Raw genomic sequence first — 18364 nt, forward strand, 5'->3', positions numbered from 1 at the left:
ATTTTTATTTATATTTTTTTTTTTTATTTCTATTTATTTTTTTATTTTTTTTTTTTTATATTTTTTTTCTATATTTTTCTTTTCAAATCAAACCTTTTTTTTAAAAAAAAAAAAAAAAAAAAAAAAAAAAAAAAAAAAAAAAAAAAAGTCAATGGGCATCTGATGGTCGCACTATCAATTATAATGCACGTTCTTAGTTGGCGTGATTTACTCGCATTGAGTCTTAAGTAGCTCCCTGGTACCTAAGACACCGGTGCTAACCGAAATCTCCGAAATCTCCGCAGGCATTTACTACATTGTCCGATAGACAGCATGGTACGTGAACCATCGATACGAAAACCTGGTGGCGATCTTCTTGTTTGAGGGGGCATTTTTAAAATAAGATTTGTCATCCGAATACCTATCGGGATGTAAGTATTTTTCCGGCGAGGACCCCTTTAGTTGATGCAAGCCAAGGAGTGTAAATATTACCACAACACTCTAACAATCTACTGAAAAAAGGAGTTAATCTTACTAGGAAAGCATAAAGAAGACTCTTTAAGAAAGACAAATAGAAAGAATTCTCGCTAATAATGCTATGCTCTTGATTTCTCGCTTTCTTCTCCAACAATGCATATTACACTGTTCTTTCAGGACCAACCTTTGTAAGATTCGTAGTTTATACATAATGAGCCTCGAGTCTCAGAATATTCACAATGGCCATTGCACTCCACAGCATCCTATAAAATATATATCTAGCAAACATCTACTGTTTGCAGTGTTCTTCAAGATTATCAATTTTACTCAACAGCTTGAGAGGCCTCGCCGCTAAAATATAAGGTATATTATATATATTAAACACGCTCCATCGATATCATAACCCACCATGTCCGCCTTCGACATCGTCAACGCCCTCCACGCCGAGGCCCTACGAACCATCCGCCCGATCGGTCGTGACCCGACTCGCGCGGAGCAGTGCTCCGCTCTCGAGCTCGCGGACAGAGCGATCGAGATCGCGCTCGAAGCCGGCTTCGACGGGTCCGCGATAGAGGCATGTCGAGATGTCCAGAAGCTCTGCTACGAGCCCCTGCTGCGCGCCTACAGCTGGGTGGACAACCACGAACGACGGGTGTACCAGAAGAACTCGTCGAGAACGCCTGTGGAGCACAAGCGCTCGGCCAGGCTGTACGATGTCGATAAGGGCGAGCATGTCATCGAGGCCCTCGAAGCTGTGCATATCGGGAATATGCTGAGTAACCGTGAGTCTGTTGATCCGAATGCGTGGAGCCGCAAGATTCGATGGGTTGATGAGGTCAGGGACCAGCCGATCCGTACGCTAGCTCATTAATAGAATGGTAGTGTGTAGGCGTGCTTATAAGCATGAAGCTTGGAGCTTGTTGCTTGGGAGTGCCGACAGATTCTTCGTTCAGGCTGATACTAGGTACACATCTTCTAAGGTGGGTTTAATTTTAGTATTATAAACTCCGCTACATAGTAGGGCATTCGATATACTTTACATAGTAATTATTTTCTCAAAGACACATGCATAGGTACCTACTACCTCTTAGTGAAATCTCGACTAATTCCAGATTGAGTACTTATCACTTAGAGCCCCTATTCCAAGGTCCAGTCCAGATGTTGCCCTAACTGGTGATTAGGTACCTACAGGGACCTGAAGGATATACGTCGGTGCTTACCTAACGTGACATATATGTGGTATCGTACTATCCAAGCCTCCGTCTAATATGTTCCTAATCATCACCCCTGAGCCCATTGCATCGCATCTATCAACAAGAGCTATAGTGGCTAACCAGCTAAATAAGGATACGACAGAGCCTCACGATTGAGTCAACGTCGGACGAATCTTAGCCCGCTGTCTTCAAAATTTGGTCGAGATCCGGCCCCTCGCCAATGGGAACCCTAGTTGGATCGCATTCGGTTGATCGCCAAGCCGGGACTGGATACTACTATACCCAATAAAGAGATATATAATAGCGAGTGCGAACAGAATTCGGGGATAGCGACAACCCCATGATCGATCACCTCAAAATCGTATTCTGCAACCTTCGTGGGGAGGCGAAGCTAAGTATTATATGGATTATGATCGCTGCGTTTCGTAGGATATACGACGGGATCGCCACGCGGCCTACAATAGTAGGAGATTGCAATGGTATTTCAGTTCTTGGGAGATATGTACCTAATTTATAATAGGGTCCAAGTCATAATGCTCATAATGACCTTTCAGCTGCTATATATTTTCGATTCAACAACACGTCCTACGCTGATAGCCTTGAAACTCGTCGACTTTCTATCCAAGCCATATCCTGACACCTTCCACTAGTCATAAGTACACTCTCGAAAAGACGCCACTCCGACTCGAAAATATGTCAACAGGTCTTCCTCCAGGCGTACCGCCTGGCACCAAGGTCTTCGGACCCGGTGCCAACTGTACTCTGGAAGTTTGTCCCGTGGAGATCAGTGTGTATGGTTACGTGCCCAGCCTCCCCGCGAATGCCATCTTTCTAGCTCTCTACCTCATCTCCGCATGCATCCACGTATACCTGGGGATTCGGTGGAAGAGCTGGTTCTTTATGGGCTGCATGGTTCTCGGCGCCGTCAATGCCACCCTGGGCTACGCAGGCCGGATTGCCATGCATTATAACCCGTTCGACTTCGTCGCTTTTATACTTCAGATCAGTTCGTCCCTCTTATTTATATCCTCGTCGTCTATATCGGAGATTTAACCAAAAGTACAAATAGTATGTGTTACCAGCGGCCCGGTTTATTATTCGGCTGCCATCTATGTGACACTTGCAGCAGCGTAAGTAACGGTTCCCTATTTCCGCCTCTTTCAACTACATGTTGCTGAATGCTCCCAATCAGCTAATGTACGTACCTTACGTAGCATCAAAGATTTCTCTCCCTCACTATCCCGCTTCAAACCCGACCTTTTCTACTGGATCTTCATTCCATCCGACGTCATCTGTCTGATCTTCCAAGCGGCCGGGGGCGGGCTATCGACAGCGTCCTCGGGCCAGAGCGAAATCGGAGTAGACATGGCGCTCGTCGGTTTGAGTCTACAAGTAGCCATGATGTTGATCTTCTGCGGCTTCTTTGCGGATTACTTGTTTCGCTACTTCCGCTCTGCGCAGTACCAGGCCGACCTGGGAAGAAGAATAACCGGGTTGGGGTTTGGGACTAGGCTCAAGCTCTTCTTCAGCTTCATGGCGTTGGCGATACTGCTAATCTTGATTCGTTGCGTGTATCGACTTGTGGAATTACGTGATGGGTATAGAGGCGAGCTAATCCGTGACGAACCGTTGTTCATAGGTCTGGAAGGATGGTAAGTTCGCTTTGACATGATAGATCATGGGTTACGCTAATCGTTCATTCCAGCTTGGTCATATCTGCCGTTTATTGTCTTATGATTGCTCATCCGGGGCTTATTTTCAAGAAAAGTCGGAACCCGGAGATCCTTGAGTCGGAGGGTTATGAGTTTCAAAAGGTCCCTTCCATCACACCTGCCGGATCATAGACGATAGGATCAACTGCCAGATTTCAAACTTGAAAGAATATTTTCTACTTGCTTGCCAGCTTTAGAGTTATACGAAGCCCTGACTTTGGGATTCCAGTTTTATAGACCAATTTGCCTTGTGCACCCAGTTTCTAAATAGGTAACGATAGGCACATGATTTTACTTGACGGTACTATCAAGAAAATCAAATCCACAGCACGATCAATTGCCATTAAACAGAACAAACCATGTGTTTGCATGCTATAATGAAAGATTGAAGACAAATTTTCATCTCCTGAGAAACAAGCTAAGAATCTAGCTTCGTACACAATCTCGATTGGTCTAGTGGTCAGGATACCTGCTTGTCATGCACAAGCGCGCAGGTGGCCGGGGTTCGATTCCCCGATCGAGAGTTTCTTTTTGTCTTTTTTGGTAAACTTTTGTGGGGGGGGGGGGAACAAGAGTTTGTGGGTTTGGATTCCGCTATAGCCACCCTAATCGCATAAGCGTTGAGACTATTTTATACCAGGTTAATAGTAAAAGATGGAGCATTAATATCAGTGATCCTTGGCGAGGAAAAAGATGATAAGGTCTGATGTTGGATATTCGTCCTTTGAAATCGTTGGCGCCGAGTGGCGTAAATGCGCAGAAAACAAGGAAATCAACAACGAATCATAGTACCTTTTTGATTGAATTCTTTATCTACTACCTACGAGGAAAGCAAGAAAACCGGAGAATAATAAGACGTGTCAGATAATTAAAGCTGTTGTCGTGGGATTGTGCCAGGGATATACGAGGCTCCGCCTCAGTATTTAACCCAAAGCAATGATTATCAAAGATAATATAACGATCTAAACTAATTGGCTTTGTCCACACGCTTTGCACATACTATGTAGCATCTAAAGTACCTGGGTAAGAGGTAAGCAAGCATAGGTCAGGTAGCTTTTACCAATTCCGTCTTGTTAAAAATTCTAACAATTCCAGTGTACGATGGGATAGGTGGACTAAACTCTCCGAAAAGCAATGCGGCGATGTAAACATTGGTGATATGTACCGTCACCGCGTCTATTAAGCTTAAACCGTGATGATTTGCGTGCCGTTATCCGGGTCGAGATAAGTATACACTAGCAAATACGCCCTGGGATGTGACGTATTACTGTCGAATCAAGAAGTCGATTTGGACAGGAACCCCGTCGTACATAAGACTAACGCCTTGGCAAATCTCCTTTCCCGCGTCCATGATGATCTAGACAGTATGTCAGCCTTTGTAGTCAGCCATGTAGGGGGACGTTGAAATAATCTCGCAGGTCCCGCGCCCTTAGAGAAGGCCTATCTATCTCCTATTTGGTTTCTATAGCCTATAGGTTCTGGAGCGTCTAAAAATTGGACAGAGAGATGTCCTGGGACAATATGGAGAAGTTACAAGACGCCCCGCCGCGAAGCTCGCGTATGGTATTTATGCGATCCAAGAAGGGGATTGCAATTTTCACCGGAGTCACCTGCCTTCTCGTCGCGGCGATAACAGTAATTGGTACGTTCCCAGACGACTCTAAACCATAATAGAGTTAATACGGATACTAACATTACGCGCATTGCCTTAGCTCTCGCTGCGACGGGTGTGGTTCATGCCGGAGGCTCATCCGATGGAGCGAAATCTAATGAACAATTAGCTGCTGCATCGTCACCTGCGTCAGCAACTGTGGCAATTACTGCAGAGTCGGCAGTCGGTGTGCTTGAGCCAACATCAGCATCAAAATCTATCTCAGTGTCTACCGCGACATCAATTACAACTACATTCACATCTAAAACTATCGAGGCCAAACCTACTACATCGACCTCGGATGACTCCACATCATCATCTACGCCAACTAACGGAAAGTCCGCCACAAGCCCTAGCGATGTTCCCCTGAGGATAATGGCGCTCGGCGCCTCCATCGTTAAGGGAGAGACTTCCCCGGGATATTTAGGCTTCCGCAAACCTTTGCGCGACCAGCTGGTCGGTTTGGGCTATAAAGTAAACATGGTGGGCTCCGTAAGGCTAGGCGACTTTATCGACAACGACGTGGAGGCGTACGGAGGCAAGAAGATCAAGGAGATGCACAGCTATGCCGAGAAGGCTGTGCCCAAGACACTACCCAACGTGTTCCTCATCAACCTGGGAACCAATAACCTGCTTCAGAATAAAGACGTCGACAAAGTGGGCGCACAGATGGAGGATATGATCGACTACCTACTGAAGGCGTCGGATAAATCCACGGTCATCCTGAGCACGATGCTCACGAATAAGGTCGGCAACCTCGAGGCCACGGTCCTGGATATGAACGCGCAATACCGGAGTATCATGAAGAAGTTCGAAGCAGACGGGAAGCCCGTCGTTCTGGCCGAGATGCATCCTAGCGAGGGCGCTGCGGGGGTTCCCTCGGTGAACGAGATCGGACCCGACGGCTCGCACCCTACAGTCCGGGGCTACGAGATGATGGGCAGCGTTTTCGTCAAAGCGATCCAGGAAGCCCAGGAGAAGGGGTTTCTCAAAACCCCCGCTAAGAACGGTATTCCTGATGACGGCGAAGCTGAGAGGGCTGGGTCGAGCGGTAGCTGAGCTAAGCTACACCAGCATCATAGTCGCCGCTCAACCAGAAGACACCCCAAGTACTTCATGTCTCTTAAGTAACTAAATATGCGGTCCATTCCATCACACTAATACATCTACGAGCTCTGGAGATGAGCAACAGGAAGCTTTAAATGAAATACGGAGCGACTTGGGCCTGTATTATATTTTAATCGTCCAGGCGTACGTACATAGGCAGTTCCTCCTCGAAGCGACAGCAGCTCCATATTAGTTTATATAGGCTGCTGCATCTCGGATACCCCGATAAACAGTAGCTGGTGAAGGTGGACAATATGTGTGCTATCTATTCCCCTTACATACCTACCTACTTATTTCACTTAAATAACAACTCGGGTGGTAATAACGATTCCATTCAGTCATGGCTAAATACTATTTAGTCCTATCTTTATACCTATACCTAAATCACGGCTGGATATAAACGGTCGTGGTAGTTTGCTTTAACAGGCTAGATCATGGCGAGCATTATAGGGATGGGTTGGGTTGGGTCTATGTTAAGGGTTAAGGTATGGGTTTGGGAGAAATTGGGAGGTAGATCATACATACTATACGTATTATCAACCTCAATTACATGAGACGTATGAAGTTGAATCTAGATTGGTTCTTTGAGCCATCTCGATATAGTCAACTTACGTCGTTTGTACTTCGCTTTGGTAACTGGAAAATAATATCTAATGTTAATACCGAGTAAAATCAGGCATGACCTACCCGAGACTTCGTAAGCAATCATTCCTTAAGTCATACCATACCCCTTGAGGCTGACATATTTGAATCAAAGTGAGTAGAAAGCTCTGGCGCGAGTTATGGCAGACGCCACGGCTGCCTCAATGCGTATGCTCGCCAAAATCCTAAGCGTTGGCATCCCGAGTTGGCGGGCGTTGACTTTGGCATACCAGTGAAGCTCGAGGCTGGTTTTCTTAGTACAAGCGTGACGAGGTAAAATTCCAGGTTGATCTCAAGTGTTAGCTTCTGAAGGCCGTGTATTAAATGTTGATGATCCAATCAACTATCGTGGTCCTTGCAGACCTAGACAGCTCCTCAGAGGGGGGGGGACCAGGAGGTCACTAACACTTTTCCCAAGTTGAGTCGAAGCAGGCCCATGGTAAGATGTATCCTTGGAATGAATATTGGCGGTAAGAGGTAGTTAATCGAGTTTTCAATTCGATTTTGTCAACGGTAAACATGCAAAAACATTCTGCACGATACGTTGGTCGGGAAATGAAATATCTGTAGGTAAGGTAAGAATATCACGGGGTCTTCAATGTTGTAATGGAATACCAGCAGGTAAGGAGTTGTATGTAGTGTAGCTACCTAGGTACGTAATATACCTGCCACAAGTTTGCAGTTGCCAAAATCCGTTTTGTCGTGCACTATGTCGCCGCCCTAGGCGGTGAAAAATTATGGCGGTTACCAGGTGACAAGACATTGTACCTGCCCGACCTTAAGGTTAAAAGGCCCAATAAGCAGACTGTCTTTCATGAAACCCTGACCCGAAGCCAGTGCCAAAATGACCGTGGTCTAGTTGGTTAAGGGGACGAAGGGGACGATTTCCGAGGTTGGACTTGAGTCGGGGCCGACGAAAAGGTCTATTCGTTCAGGACGAGCGCCAGGTTAGATCTCACTTTTTTTTTTTTTTTTTTTTTTTACTTTTTAAAAAATCAACAATGCCTTTTTCTTATTCTTCCCTTTTGTCCCCATCCTTTCCAATTTGATTTTAATTATCCTGTCCCAAAACCTCCCACCCAAAACAGCGTGCACCTGAGGCCATCACAAGATTAAGATGTAGAACATCCCAACCTATCCCTTAGATGATCATCCTTTTCTATTCCGCATAGCCTCTTGATAATATTTAGCAAGCTCGTCGTATAATTGATTCAACATTCTAGTCCTGCCTCCCGCCTCCTTTTTTTCTATATTTCTAGGTGTCTGTTGTTGTCAGGAGTCTCATTTGAGACTCCTTGAAACAAATAAAATACCTACCTAGATGTTATCGCATACTCGCAACCTTCATCGAGTTATGTGATAGGTATACTGCAGTTAACAAGACATTAGAGTGGCAAGGACACATGTGGATAATTTAAAAGATACCAGGTAGCTATCTAGGTAGCCTACATGTAGTAGCGAGTCTCTAGCCGTGCTCGGAAGTAAGATTGTATTTGCTATCGGCGAATCCGTGTTCTATATACTCACCATGAAGTAATTACCATTTTCGGGATCTACCTCGTAGTTGAGATATCCAGCATGCCGGATATTTTCGGTATGTAGGTACACCGTATACCGTATACCTAACATAGCTGCGAGATGTCGGGCTGGAATCTTCCACCGACTAAAGAAGAGATAGAAATATATTCTAATTCTATCTCGTAACAACAATTTAGAATTATCCTATTCACGATAGGCTATCAGTTCTCAAATTCCAATATCTTCCTGTGTAAGCTGAGACAGGGGGTCGAGATTGAACGGGGAAAGAGATACCTACCTATCCTGGCGATTCTGCTCAATTGTGCTACGCAGCCTCTAGCTGGATAGGTAGTCCACTTGTGGAATAGGTAGGCACTCGATAATGAATGCGGAGGAGACCGCGAAGTAAGTCATATACATGATATGGGCCTACAATTTACATTTGAGACATCTAACCTAAGGCACGGTCCGGTTCCATTACAGGAGCGTTCAACTTGGGTTCTAACTTAAACAATGCCGAAGATTAACCCCATAGGTTCCCGTAGTCACCTTTTAATAAGTCGTATGCACCTACCTGTTTAGATATACCTAGTAAGCTCTACTATCAAGATTCTAGATGGCATATCCAAAAAAAAGGAAAAAAAAAGATGACGTTTCCAGCTTGTACGTTACGTAGCGAGATAGACAATCTATATCGAGTTGTACGAGTGACCTTAATTGGTTAACTGTGCTTCTCAATGAATGGTACTAGGTAGGGAAATAACCTGCGTGCTCTCGTGATGTTAGGTGGCTTTACTTTGCGATATCCACTCCGAGAGCAAGGTCACCTTATGCTGTTAGAAAAGAACTTCATGCTTTATAATACACACCTACTAATTAGCAGGGAATTATTAATTGGGAGAACTTAGAGGTCAGCTAGGTAGTTGGGCGCCTATCGAAGGAGCGAGCCCCTACTCCGGCAAAACATACGCAAAACTGTTCCCCAAATGTTCATCCAACACTTATTAAGCATATCTAACAACAATTATAGTAATAAATTGCTACTAAAGTACTTCAGCGGAACATCAACCGAGGCTCGGATAAATGTCAAAGATAGGAGGCTTCCATCAGCCTCAGAAAGGGGTTCCACTACAGAGTTGCAAAGACATGTCACGTCACCTAGGCATTTACTTACCTACTCTTAATATATTCGTATTAATACGCTCATTTGTTATTATTTATGCTTCTATTTATTTGTTTATTTATTTATTCGTTTGTTTGTTTGTCATCAAAAATAAGATAATAGATGGGGGCGACGAAAAGAAAAATTTGCTGCGCCCGGCCTCCTGAGAGACCTCGCCGGCCCGCCAGGCCAACAAATACGGCGACAACTCAACTCAACTCACCGCAACTCGACAACCAACAATGGGAATTTGAGCCAAATTCTGCATAGCGTAGGCCAAGTTTACCGGCCTCTCCATGACGATCCCCTAGTATGAACCATGGGCCGCCAGAGAGTATCATGTAACCATAAGGTAAGGAAGGATCCAAGCTAGTAAAAATAGATATGTAAATACTTAGGTGACTTGGTCTCTAGCATCTAAACGAGATGTTACTCTAACAATTCTAAATGAGATATCTAGGACAAGAGGACTACTAGTTACCTCATAGTATGCATAAGTACCTAACCTAATACATACACGTTCCCTGTAAGGGTTCGGGAGATAGCTGTTAAACCGCTACGCTACCAAAAGGTAGAACGATGTCAACTCGAGGGGTTCACGTTTCTATCTCGGCCTATAATGACTACCTCACAGACGGTACTGTGACATTCCCATAGCCGCCAAGTTTAAAGTTTCTCGGGAAACAGCAAAGTATCACAGTTACACCAGGCCTAAACTACTTGAGCCTCGTATATCAAGGACAATGGCTTAGGGGTACTTTGAATATCATCTAGTGTATCGTATGTTTCAAACCAATAAGGTACGCGATGATGGCAAGTTTAGCGTGGGTGAATACCTAATATACCTCGATAAGATGGAGGCCACTCATATATATAGTAGTACCATTGCCGTAGGCATCTCAGGGAAAAATAGGGGGTTGGTGTATAGTACATTAGGCAAGCTCAACTATATCAATACTTGCCACAGTCTGCTTCGACAACAAAAGCCCCTGAATTCTTATTACAGCCCATTTACCTAATAATGAAAAATTATATTTGAAAAAAAGAGAAAAAAAAAACTCTCTTATAGTAAAAGATCCAGCTAATTTTATGCCATTATACAGTAGCCTATCTTACTCGAGTCATAACGCGTAAGCCGATGTCTTAGATATGCTCACAAAAGTACCTAGCCTAATATATCAGCCGCTTCATGTATCCTCGGGGATACCTAAAGCGTAAGGCAGCCTGATCGGCCTCGGGTTTCAATGGGATAAAGGCCAAGTACGTGCAAGTACCTCCTTTCGTATACCGTGTCCTTTATTTACTTGGGTGACTTATTCGGTCACCATGCTGCAGCGATACTAGGTAGTGAGAATAGAAGATGGACAAAGAGCGCAGACCCGCGTGTAGAGATGTCTCATGGATGATCATAGATAGACCTAGCCAGAAAATGCCCATGGTAGAACCTGATTTGGTTACATGCATGCATGTATGTAATAAATCTAACTTGACTCTACTCTATTTGTTCCTCTTGTAACGCAGAGCCCCCTGCCGTGGACTGCCACAGCTACTGCAAGCACACGTGTGTTGTATGCGACCCCACTGGAAGACCGTAGATCAAGGAATCCTTTCCAGAAAGGATAAGAGACCTCGGCCTGTTAGAAAGTCTGCCTGGCTGACCGACTAATCGAAGGAACCACGATATATGTCTGCCGTAGCATAAAACGTAACCCTACCTGCCGCCGAAGCGGCAATCCTACCATCCATTCATCCATCCACGCGTAACCTTTCCAAATAACTAACATCTAAGGTGGATAGGTAGCCAAGCCAAGTACGGACCAAAGAAATTCGTAGCCAAAAAAAAAATTAAAAAAAAAAATCGATATCAGAATGCTCCACGTACAATGCCGCATTGTTGCTCATTCTGCCTTCGTTGATGACTCGTGAATAAATAAGAGATAACTGACCATGAGATAAGAAATCCCGGAAAAAATAAGAACAGGTCGTCCAAAGTACCTGACAGTCTATCTAGCCTCGTGCCTCGAATTTCTAATAAGCATGATATGATGTTCATACAGCCACCTAGAAACGCCTTGACAGGGGGTGACACCCCAGTCGGTTCATCGTAAATGGAAAAAGAAGCAAACCAACGAGCATAGCCTCATCGCTCATTTCGACATGGGCTAAAGAATAATAATGAAACAAGTAGGACAAAGTAACCAAAATACCTACACTATCTTCTTTACCACCCAGTCCTTCTATGCAGTGATCTGCAGATGAGCCGGGAGCATACCGCCTTCTATGTAATGTATATTCAGCCCTACGCCATTCACCGCCGTATATCGGGAGGAAAGGTGCCACTAGCTGCGGCATTGTGCAGCGGATCAATCCGGGGTAAGAAAAGGGAATGAGAGAAAGTGAGAAAAAAGGCGTGCGGGAATTTCATCCCTCCCTCATGCTAAGTTTCGCTTAGGCACGAGGTACGGAAGGAATGGTAAGGGGGTAGACTTATTGCTGAACCGTTCTAAAGCAACGCAGTCTTTATCGGTGTAACGGGCTAAGTCTCCTGTACCTAAGGTGACGAAGTTGGGAGTTGTGTTGTCGCTCAGCTACATTGTGTGGCTGCTTACTCGTAGCCCCTCAGCTTCCGTCTCTCAGGTTCGCAAGTTGTTTTGCATTTAGTGCATTGGAAACCTTTGCTTTCGATGGCAATGCGGCTGAGGCATTTGGGACAGCGCCACCAATTGTTGTCAATATTGCGACTCTTCCACCATTCACCATTTTCCTTATTGGGGCCGCGTCGCAACAAGTCTTCCTGGTGGTAGTCACGATAATGTTCCCGACAGTGATCGAGTCGATAGAATGGCTCTTTAGACCTTTGGCATCTCTTCCAATCACAATGAAAGGGTGTTTTCTGGTTTGCATCGCGGTGTCTGTGGTGGTAATGTCGTAGGAAATCTGCTTTCCGCTTAAAAGGGGATGCGTTGCAGAATGGCTCAAGGCACACATGGCGGCCCGCAGCGTCACCAACGGTCGATTTTCCATTAGCGGGAGGTGAGCTAGAAAAGTCTGTTAGGACCTAGACAATATAGCATGCAGTTATTCTATGACCGCACTTACGTATTGGCAGCCGGAATGGGAAGGATATCCGGATGCTTCGCTGATGGAGGAATGTTGGACTTTAATCTCCAGTACGGGCCTTGTCCCGAATTGTCATTGGCAATGAAGTCGTAGAACTGATATTGAAACTCTTGCTCCTCTACTTGGTTGTTTACATCGTATCCTTGCCCACCCGTTGCGAATGTCCCTGCGTCTGCCACATTGTAGAAGTCATAGCTGCCCATAACTTCAGGACTCGGCGGCACTGTAAAATCGTATTGTCCGTTACTAGTTGCCGAGTAGTTGCTATACTCGCTTCCGTGTGATACATCTCTAGCCATAACTGTGCTTGTCGGCCAATAAGACTGGTCACCGTATCCGTAACTAGTTCCAGGGATGTATGTATTGTCCATAGCTCTGTCAGTAAGGTGAGAATGTCTTGGATTTTTCCTTTCGTGCAATAGTCTGTTGTACTGGTATCTTCGTTGGAAAGATGGCGAGTGTCTGTCCGGGATGAAGCTGTACTTATAGCGACAGAGAGGCTATCCCCTACAAGGGACATAACTTGAATGGCAGGGTAAACTTGTCGTTGCCGGGGATCCGTATGCAAGGTAGTTGATAGTTTAGAATTGACAAGTGGTAGCAAATATAAAAGTGTGGTAATACAAGACTATCAGTTGCGACCTTTCGTCAAAGGTGTTCATTGGGGAGTCGAAATAGTCTCTGTTATCAAATTTGCCAAAATCTTACTCTAACCAATACAGGGTGATCATCTATTAGTACAACAGCAGTCAACTTGCGTCGATAGGACAATTAAGGCTCAAACTGCATACTTTTCTAGGTGAGGCGGACGTTGAGTTCAGTCGGGGTCCCGAGATGCGTCAATAGATGTCCTGCTGAGGATTTCAGTTCCTTCCGGCACGACGCAAAAGGCCAGTGTTTAACTTTAGACAACAAGCGAAAACACATGCTCATAGCAAATAGTGGCATTGTCCTTGGGCAATGCATAAGAACGCCTCGGATAGCATCCGAGTTATTATGTGTTTGGCAGTTAATGAATAAAACCACACCGAGGCCGCCGGCCCTCCGCTCGCGGGAATGCAACTAAGCGACATGCACGTTGCGAATTAGTCTTCGAGTTGTTCCAGGGTATGATGCAAGTCTTATGGAACGTCAAAGTGAGACATCCTGTTTGGGTTCGGTGAATGTATCCTGTCGGTTGCAATTGGCATGGACCGCGGACTCTGGAAGAGAGGGTGCATAGCATTCTGAGGCAATGCCACCTAAATGTGGACCATTTGGCCAAGAAGAGTTCAGCCCAGATACTGGTATGGCACATGAATGCATTCTACTCTCATAGGTAAGGCTGACAAGTGCAATATGATGTGGAAACATATGCGCAAGTGTAAGCATTCGAGCGAATTAGCGGAAGATCACGAGACGGGATTGGTAGATGGAGCTGAAAGCAGAGCGTGGTTAAGCGTGGTTAGTAGCCCACGGCGGTAACACCCTGTGGATTCATTGGGGTAAGCAATATCAACGACCAAACGCTGATGGTTAGCCGTTAAGGCAATGCTGTGACCCCTCCGGGGATCTGTGGACGTCACGAAGGTCGTCTTGAGGGCATTCGATGAATCCTGTACGACATTAGTCGTCGCTGGTGCCTGTAAGACACGTACGACACAGCCACTGAAGGGTATGACTTCAGCCTCAATAGGGATGAGCTGTCGAATAGAATGTAAGCTGCGAACTACGACACTTCTCTAGTATTTTTATTATTATCCTTTGCTTTCAGGCAACCCGTAGTTCGCCTACCGAATGCCTTGCCAACGCAGCACTTCTGCTTGCCTGCGATTCGCTGTTCGACCAGCCCCCAAAAAATTAGAGATGAGAGAATTTGATGGACCACGGTGCGGTGTCGTAGTTCGTCGCTTCTAGCCCCGTGCCCCAGACACGTATATAGTGATCTTATATGTATATCAGACAGAAGTGAGGCTTCTGAGGGGAATCTGCAAGACAGAGGCATGGGCTTCTCTCTGCGGCTGCGTCCCACTTAATAGAGATCTGAGGCCCACGAGACTCGGTCAAGGAAGCTGACCGAAATCTACATTCAGAAAAGCCAAAGAAAGGGCTTACGGATATCAATAACCCGATTTGGCGATGTTGAATTGGCAAGGCTCAGCTCTGAATTGCATATCGCCTTGATGCTCCCCCATCGACATCGGGTTGGTTATTTTGTTTTTGTTATGTTTCGTTTTAATGCAGTGATGCTTTCCCGCATTCTGCAGGCTAAAATTCCACGACGCGCCCATTGTTGCAGGTCTTGGCGTCCCTCAGCCCTCAAGCAGTCAACATGATAAACATAGCAAATATGATAAATGTCGATCCAGGAACCGACAATTAAGTCCCTCAGCCAAAATTAAGGCAGAGCACAAGGCGGGGAGGGAACATTTCGCAGGAGCGTAATTCGGTGAAGAGCGTGTCATCGCGGCACTTCAGGAACCGGGTTGAGAGAATCTTGAAAAAGAAGGCAACCTTCAAGTACATATAGTCGTGCGCGAGACACGGGTGGGAGCAGTTGGGCAGCCATGCAGGTGGTGAGTTGGCAAGATCACATTGGTGCCACGTCCATTTAGATTATAATTTTTTATTTTTTTATTTTTTTCTTTGGGGTTTGTAGATGAAGATGAAGTTGTAAACAAACAAAGTCATAAATTGAAATTGAGAAAGTAAATGCGAAGAGCTATTTGCTTACAGAGCTAGCGCTATGTATAAGCATGTCTCCACCCGCTCGACGTATTACCTCCGATACCTACCTAGGTACCTACCTTATATACCTTATACCTCAATACCAGGTACCTAAGGTACCTAACCTCCTAAGGTGTGATAGGTACCTCAAGGAGAGGTACTTAGTGCTACGTAACGCGCGAACTCTATGTGATGTTGATCTTAAATGTAAAAATATTAATGTACCTACTTACAACTTACATCTTGTTTATGTACATTACCTACCCAAGGTACCTTACATGATTACATGTAAGTAATATATTATCTGCAACTTAGAAACGACATTCGCACATAGCACAAATCTCCAATTATACGCGATTATATATGCGTTGGAGACAAAGTTGGAGATAATTGGAGGAGGCGAGGCTTCTAATGCACTCTGCAGTCAGATTTACAGCTATGTAATGGGGTTAGTTGCCTTACAGCTTCTTGGGTAACGAGCCAGAAAGCTATTCGCCTCATTAAGGACGACGCAAGTGCAGAATGCACATATCCAAGGAAAACATATCTCAGGAAAGCGAGTAATAGGTACCTAGGGCTGCTACGACGTCTAATCCATAATCACGGCGAGACAAACGGGATAAAACTCATTGGCTTCCAAATTCGCGAGGAGCTGGTTAGACATCTATAAGCGATGACTACTAAGTGTGCATAACAAAACCATAACCATTATTCGGTAGTGCAGCCCTCCTCCTCCTCCTTGCCACATAGGTTACGTCAATACCAACAACTCCTTCGGACCTAGCCCAAGGATTGTAAGAAAATGAGTTAGGTACCTACCTGGATACCTCGATCTTTCGTATGTTCCACAGGTATATATTATATCCAGAATTGCCTCCTTCGTGCATGGACTACCTGAAGCAGGCTACCTATCTGCACGAGCGAGGCTGGAGAATGCTCGAAACCAGGGGGGGGCAAACAATTCGGAAATAGCCTTGTGCTTGTGCGTCCATAACCCAGCACCATGCGAAGTAACCCGTGTTGTAACACCACACCATTGATGCTCTCTCCAAATGCGGCTCTGTAGCAGGGATAGAGGTTTCGCTCGCCTCTGGCCGCCGGTTCGCGGCTCTTGACAGGAGCTACGAAACTCTTACCCCAGGCAAGCTTAAGCTCCCGCGCTCGTAGCGGCACAAGTGCGTGCCTCCCCCGCCCCCACAACCGGGCAAACCCGGTTTCAATAAGCCTGCTGCTTGAAGTGCTCGTAGTATAGTTTCACAAGCAGTTCGTGCTGAGCAGTGCGCTGGGACTCCGAAATATCATTACTGTGAGTCGACGAGGTCGCTCTTCCAAACTCCAGCGACAACTCTTTGAAATTACTTGCAATCACTTCGTACGCTTTGAGGTTGATAGGTCTGGACCTGAAATCAGACATAGACAACAATCCCGACAACGGTGCCGCCCCTGCACTCGTTGTCGTTGGGGTCGTCGTCGGAGCAAGGGCACTAGCTTCCGAGAGATCGACCACGCCATGTCCACCGGCACGCATGGGCAAAAACGGGTCGATATTACCGCTAACCCTTGTCCCAGGCCCCATTTCGGACGACGGGCCTAATGGAGCCTCGGGATGGAAGTCGAAAGGCGGCTCAGCAGGTACGGCTATGGGCGAGGGGCAGAGATTGGAATATTCACCAACCCCCAGCGCTTGTCCAAAAGGACCTTCGCCGAGGTTGATTGGGTCGTGGATGCCCGCGCGTGCGAAGGGAGAATTTCCCGGCTGATCAAACAGAGAGGCTTGACGACTCGCCGCCTTGAGTCTCCTGTGATCGAAACCACCGGGCTCGCCTGCTATGCCGCTCAGCGTAGCAAGCGATGAAACGGATGATTGATGGTCTTGGTGGAAAATAGAGGGTTTGAAGGGTAAGTTTGACGGACGGTCTGCATCCGTCATGAAGGACGGGCCAACCGGGGACCTTAGTGTGCGTATGAATTCGCGAAGCGGGCCGTCGTCTTCATTAACGGACTTCCTTTGAACAAGGTTTGATGCTGATGTTGTTGCAAAGTTTTCTTGTTTGGGGTGCATCGACAAACACTGGGATTCATATCGGTGGTAGTCCTCGATCTGTCCCTGTTCGCTCCCAGAGGCAGCTGAGGACTCGTTGCCGAAGGAATGAGACCTTTGCGATGTATCGTCGGGATAAAAGCACTGAAGAGACTTGGTTGAGCATCTCAGACAAGGCTCATCCCTCGAACACCTTTCTCGCGCTCTCGCACACTCTGTGCAGGCCCGTTTTCGATTCAAGACGTGGCTGTTTCTCTGGGCGGCGATGTGCATCAGTTCGTGGCGGGTTAGAATATCACTGAAGACATCAGTGTAAGTCCTCATCTTAGAATTCTAAAGGAACAGTGATGTACCTCCTAAAGAATCGCTTCAAGCAGATGGAACAGACGAACGGCTTGTGGCCGTCGTGACTGCGTTGATGCCTCTTGAGGTGCTCGGGTCGTTTGAAGCTGCTAGGACAGCGAGGACATTGATACTTTTCTTGAGCCTCATTTCCAGGGGAAGGGCTCTTGCGCCAATTACTTGCATCTGTAACGCTACCCATTTCCATTTCGGTATAGATGTATGATAGATTCTGGCCTATCCATCGAACTCACGATGCTTGTCTCCCGATGTATTATAAGCCGCAGACTTATATGTGTGCGACTATCCAATCTCGAGACTGGGCCGGCCTGATGCAACACTACGGGCTAGAAACGGCACGGGTTTCTAGAAGCATTCTCATTCGGTGCGAAGGCCATTGACGATCGTGGAGGGCCAAGTTGGTAGGTTGGTGGTGCGCTTAGAGCAAGGGCTCGTCGGAACATCTTACCGATTGAGTAAAATCAATGAGGAGACGAGGACGCCATTGGCCCAAGCATGCGAGGAGACAAAGCTTGACCGTCTCACCTTGAAGCGTGTTCGAGGCATATCCATGCTGCTGACTGAAGGAACTCGGGTTAAGATTGCGAATGAGGACCGATACAGAAAGCGAAATGATTGGCGGAAGTTAAGGCTATACTGTTTACCTATTTACCTATTTACCAGGTATACACT

At 46.1% G+C, this 18364-nt stretch overlaps 5 protein-coding genes and 1 non-coding gene across 6 annotated transcripts; 4 read left to right on the forward strand and 2 right to left on the reverse strand.

The window, feature by feature from the left end:
* Positions 1 to 138: 138 nt before the first annotated feature.
* Positions 139 to 1897, forward strand: F4812DRAFT_428035 (uncharacterized protein). The gene is made up of 3 exons (XM_047934157.1): positions 139 to 1431; positions 1492 to 1622; positions 1677 to 1897. Exon 1 carries the CDS (start codon positions 866 to 868, stop codon positions 1325 to 1327), a length of 462 nt encoding a protein of 153 aa, XP_047790215.1. The 5' UTR covers positions 139 to 865; the 3' UTR covers positions 1328 to 1431; positions 1492 to 1622; positions 1677 to 1897.
* Positions 1898 to 2275: 378 nt separating this feature from the next.
* F4812DRAFT_381654 (RTA1 like protein-domain-containing protein) lies at positions 2276 to 3942 on the forward strand. The gene is made up of 4 exons (XM_047932032.1): positions 2276 to 2676; positions 2740 to 2800; positions 2885 to 3322; positions 3376 to 3942. Exons 1-4 carry the CDS (start codon positions 2364 to 2366, stop codon positions 3512 to 3514), a joined length of 951 nt encoding a protein of 316 aa, XP_047790216.1. The 5' UTR covers positions 2276 to 2363; the 3' UTR covers positions 3515 to 3942.
* On the forward strand, positions 3825 to 3906 carry F4812DRAFT_t82. The gene has a single exon. It is a non-coding gene; the product is annotated as a tRNA-Asp (tRNA).
* Positions 3943 to 4639: 697 nt separating the features above from the next.
* F4812DRAFT_381663 (carbohydrate esterase family 3 protein) lies at positions 4640 to 6402 on the forward strand. The gene is made up of 2 exons (XM_047932033.1): positions 4640 to 5024; positions 5095 to 6402. The coding sequence occupies exons 1-2, from the start codon at positions 4889 to 4891 to the stop codon at positions 6090 to 6092; spliced, it is 1134 nt and encodes a 377-aa protein (XP_047790217.1). The 5' UTR covers positions 4640 to 4888; the 3' UTR covers positions 6093 to 6402.
* A 5538-nt stretch (positions 6403 to 11940) lies between these two features.
* On the reverse strand, positions 11941 to 13272 carry F4812DRAFT_381746 (uncharacterized protein). Its single transcript, XM_047932035.1, has 2 exons — positions 12562 to 13272; positions 11941 to 12500 (listed from the first exon to the last, which is right to left on the reverse strand). The coding sequence occupies exons 1-2, from the start codon at positions 12951 to 12953 to the stop codon at positions 12068 to 12070; spliced, it is 825 nt and encodes a 274-aa protein (XP_047790218.1). The 5' UTR covers positions 12954 to 13272; the 3' UTR covers positions 11941 to 12067.
* A 2772-nt stretch (positions 13273 to 16044) lies between these two features.
* Positions 16045 to 18060, reverse strand: F4812DRAFT_381730 (uncharacterized protein). The gene is made up of 2 exons (XM_047932034.1): positions 17683 to 18060; positions 16045 to 17627 (listed from the first exon to the last, which is right to left on the reverse strand). Exons 1-2 carry the CDS (start codon positions 17877 to 17879, stop codon positions 16505 to 16507), a joined length of 1320 nt encoding a protein of 439 aa, XP_047790219.1. The 5' UTR covers positions 17880 to 18060; the 3' UTR covers positions 16045 to 16504.
* Between the last annotated feature and the right edge of the window lie 304 nt (positions 18061 to 18364).

Source organism: Daldinia caldariorum (assembly GCF_022478825.1).
Source record: "Daldinia caldariorum strain CBS 122874 unplaced genomic scaffold F4812scaffold_8, whole genome shotgun sequence".
NCBI classification, from domain to species: domain Eukaryota; kingdom Fungi; phylum Ascomycota; class Sordariomycetes; order Xylariales; family Hypoxylaceae; genus Daldinia; species Daldinia caldariorum.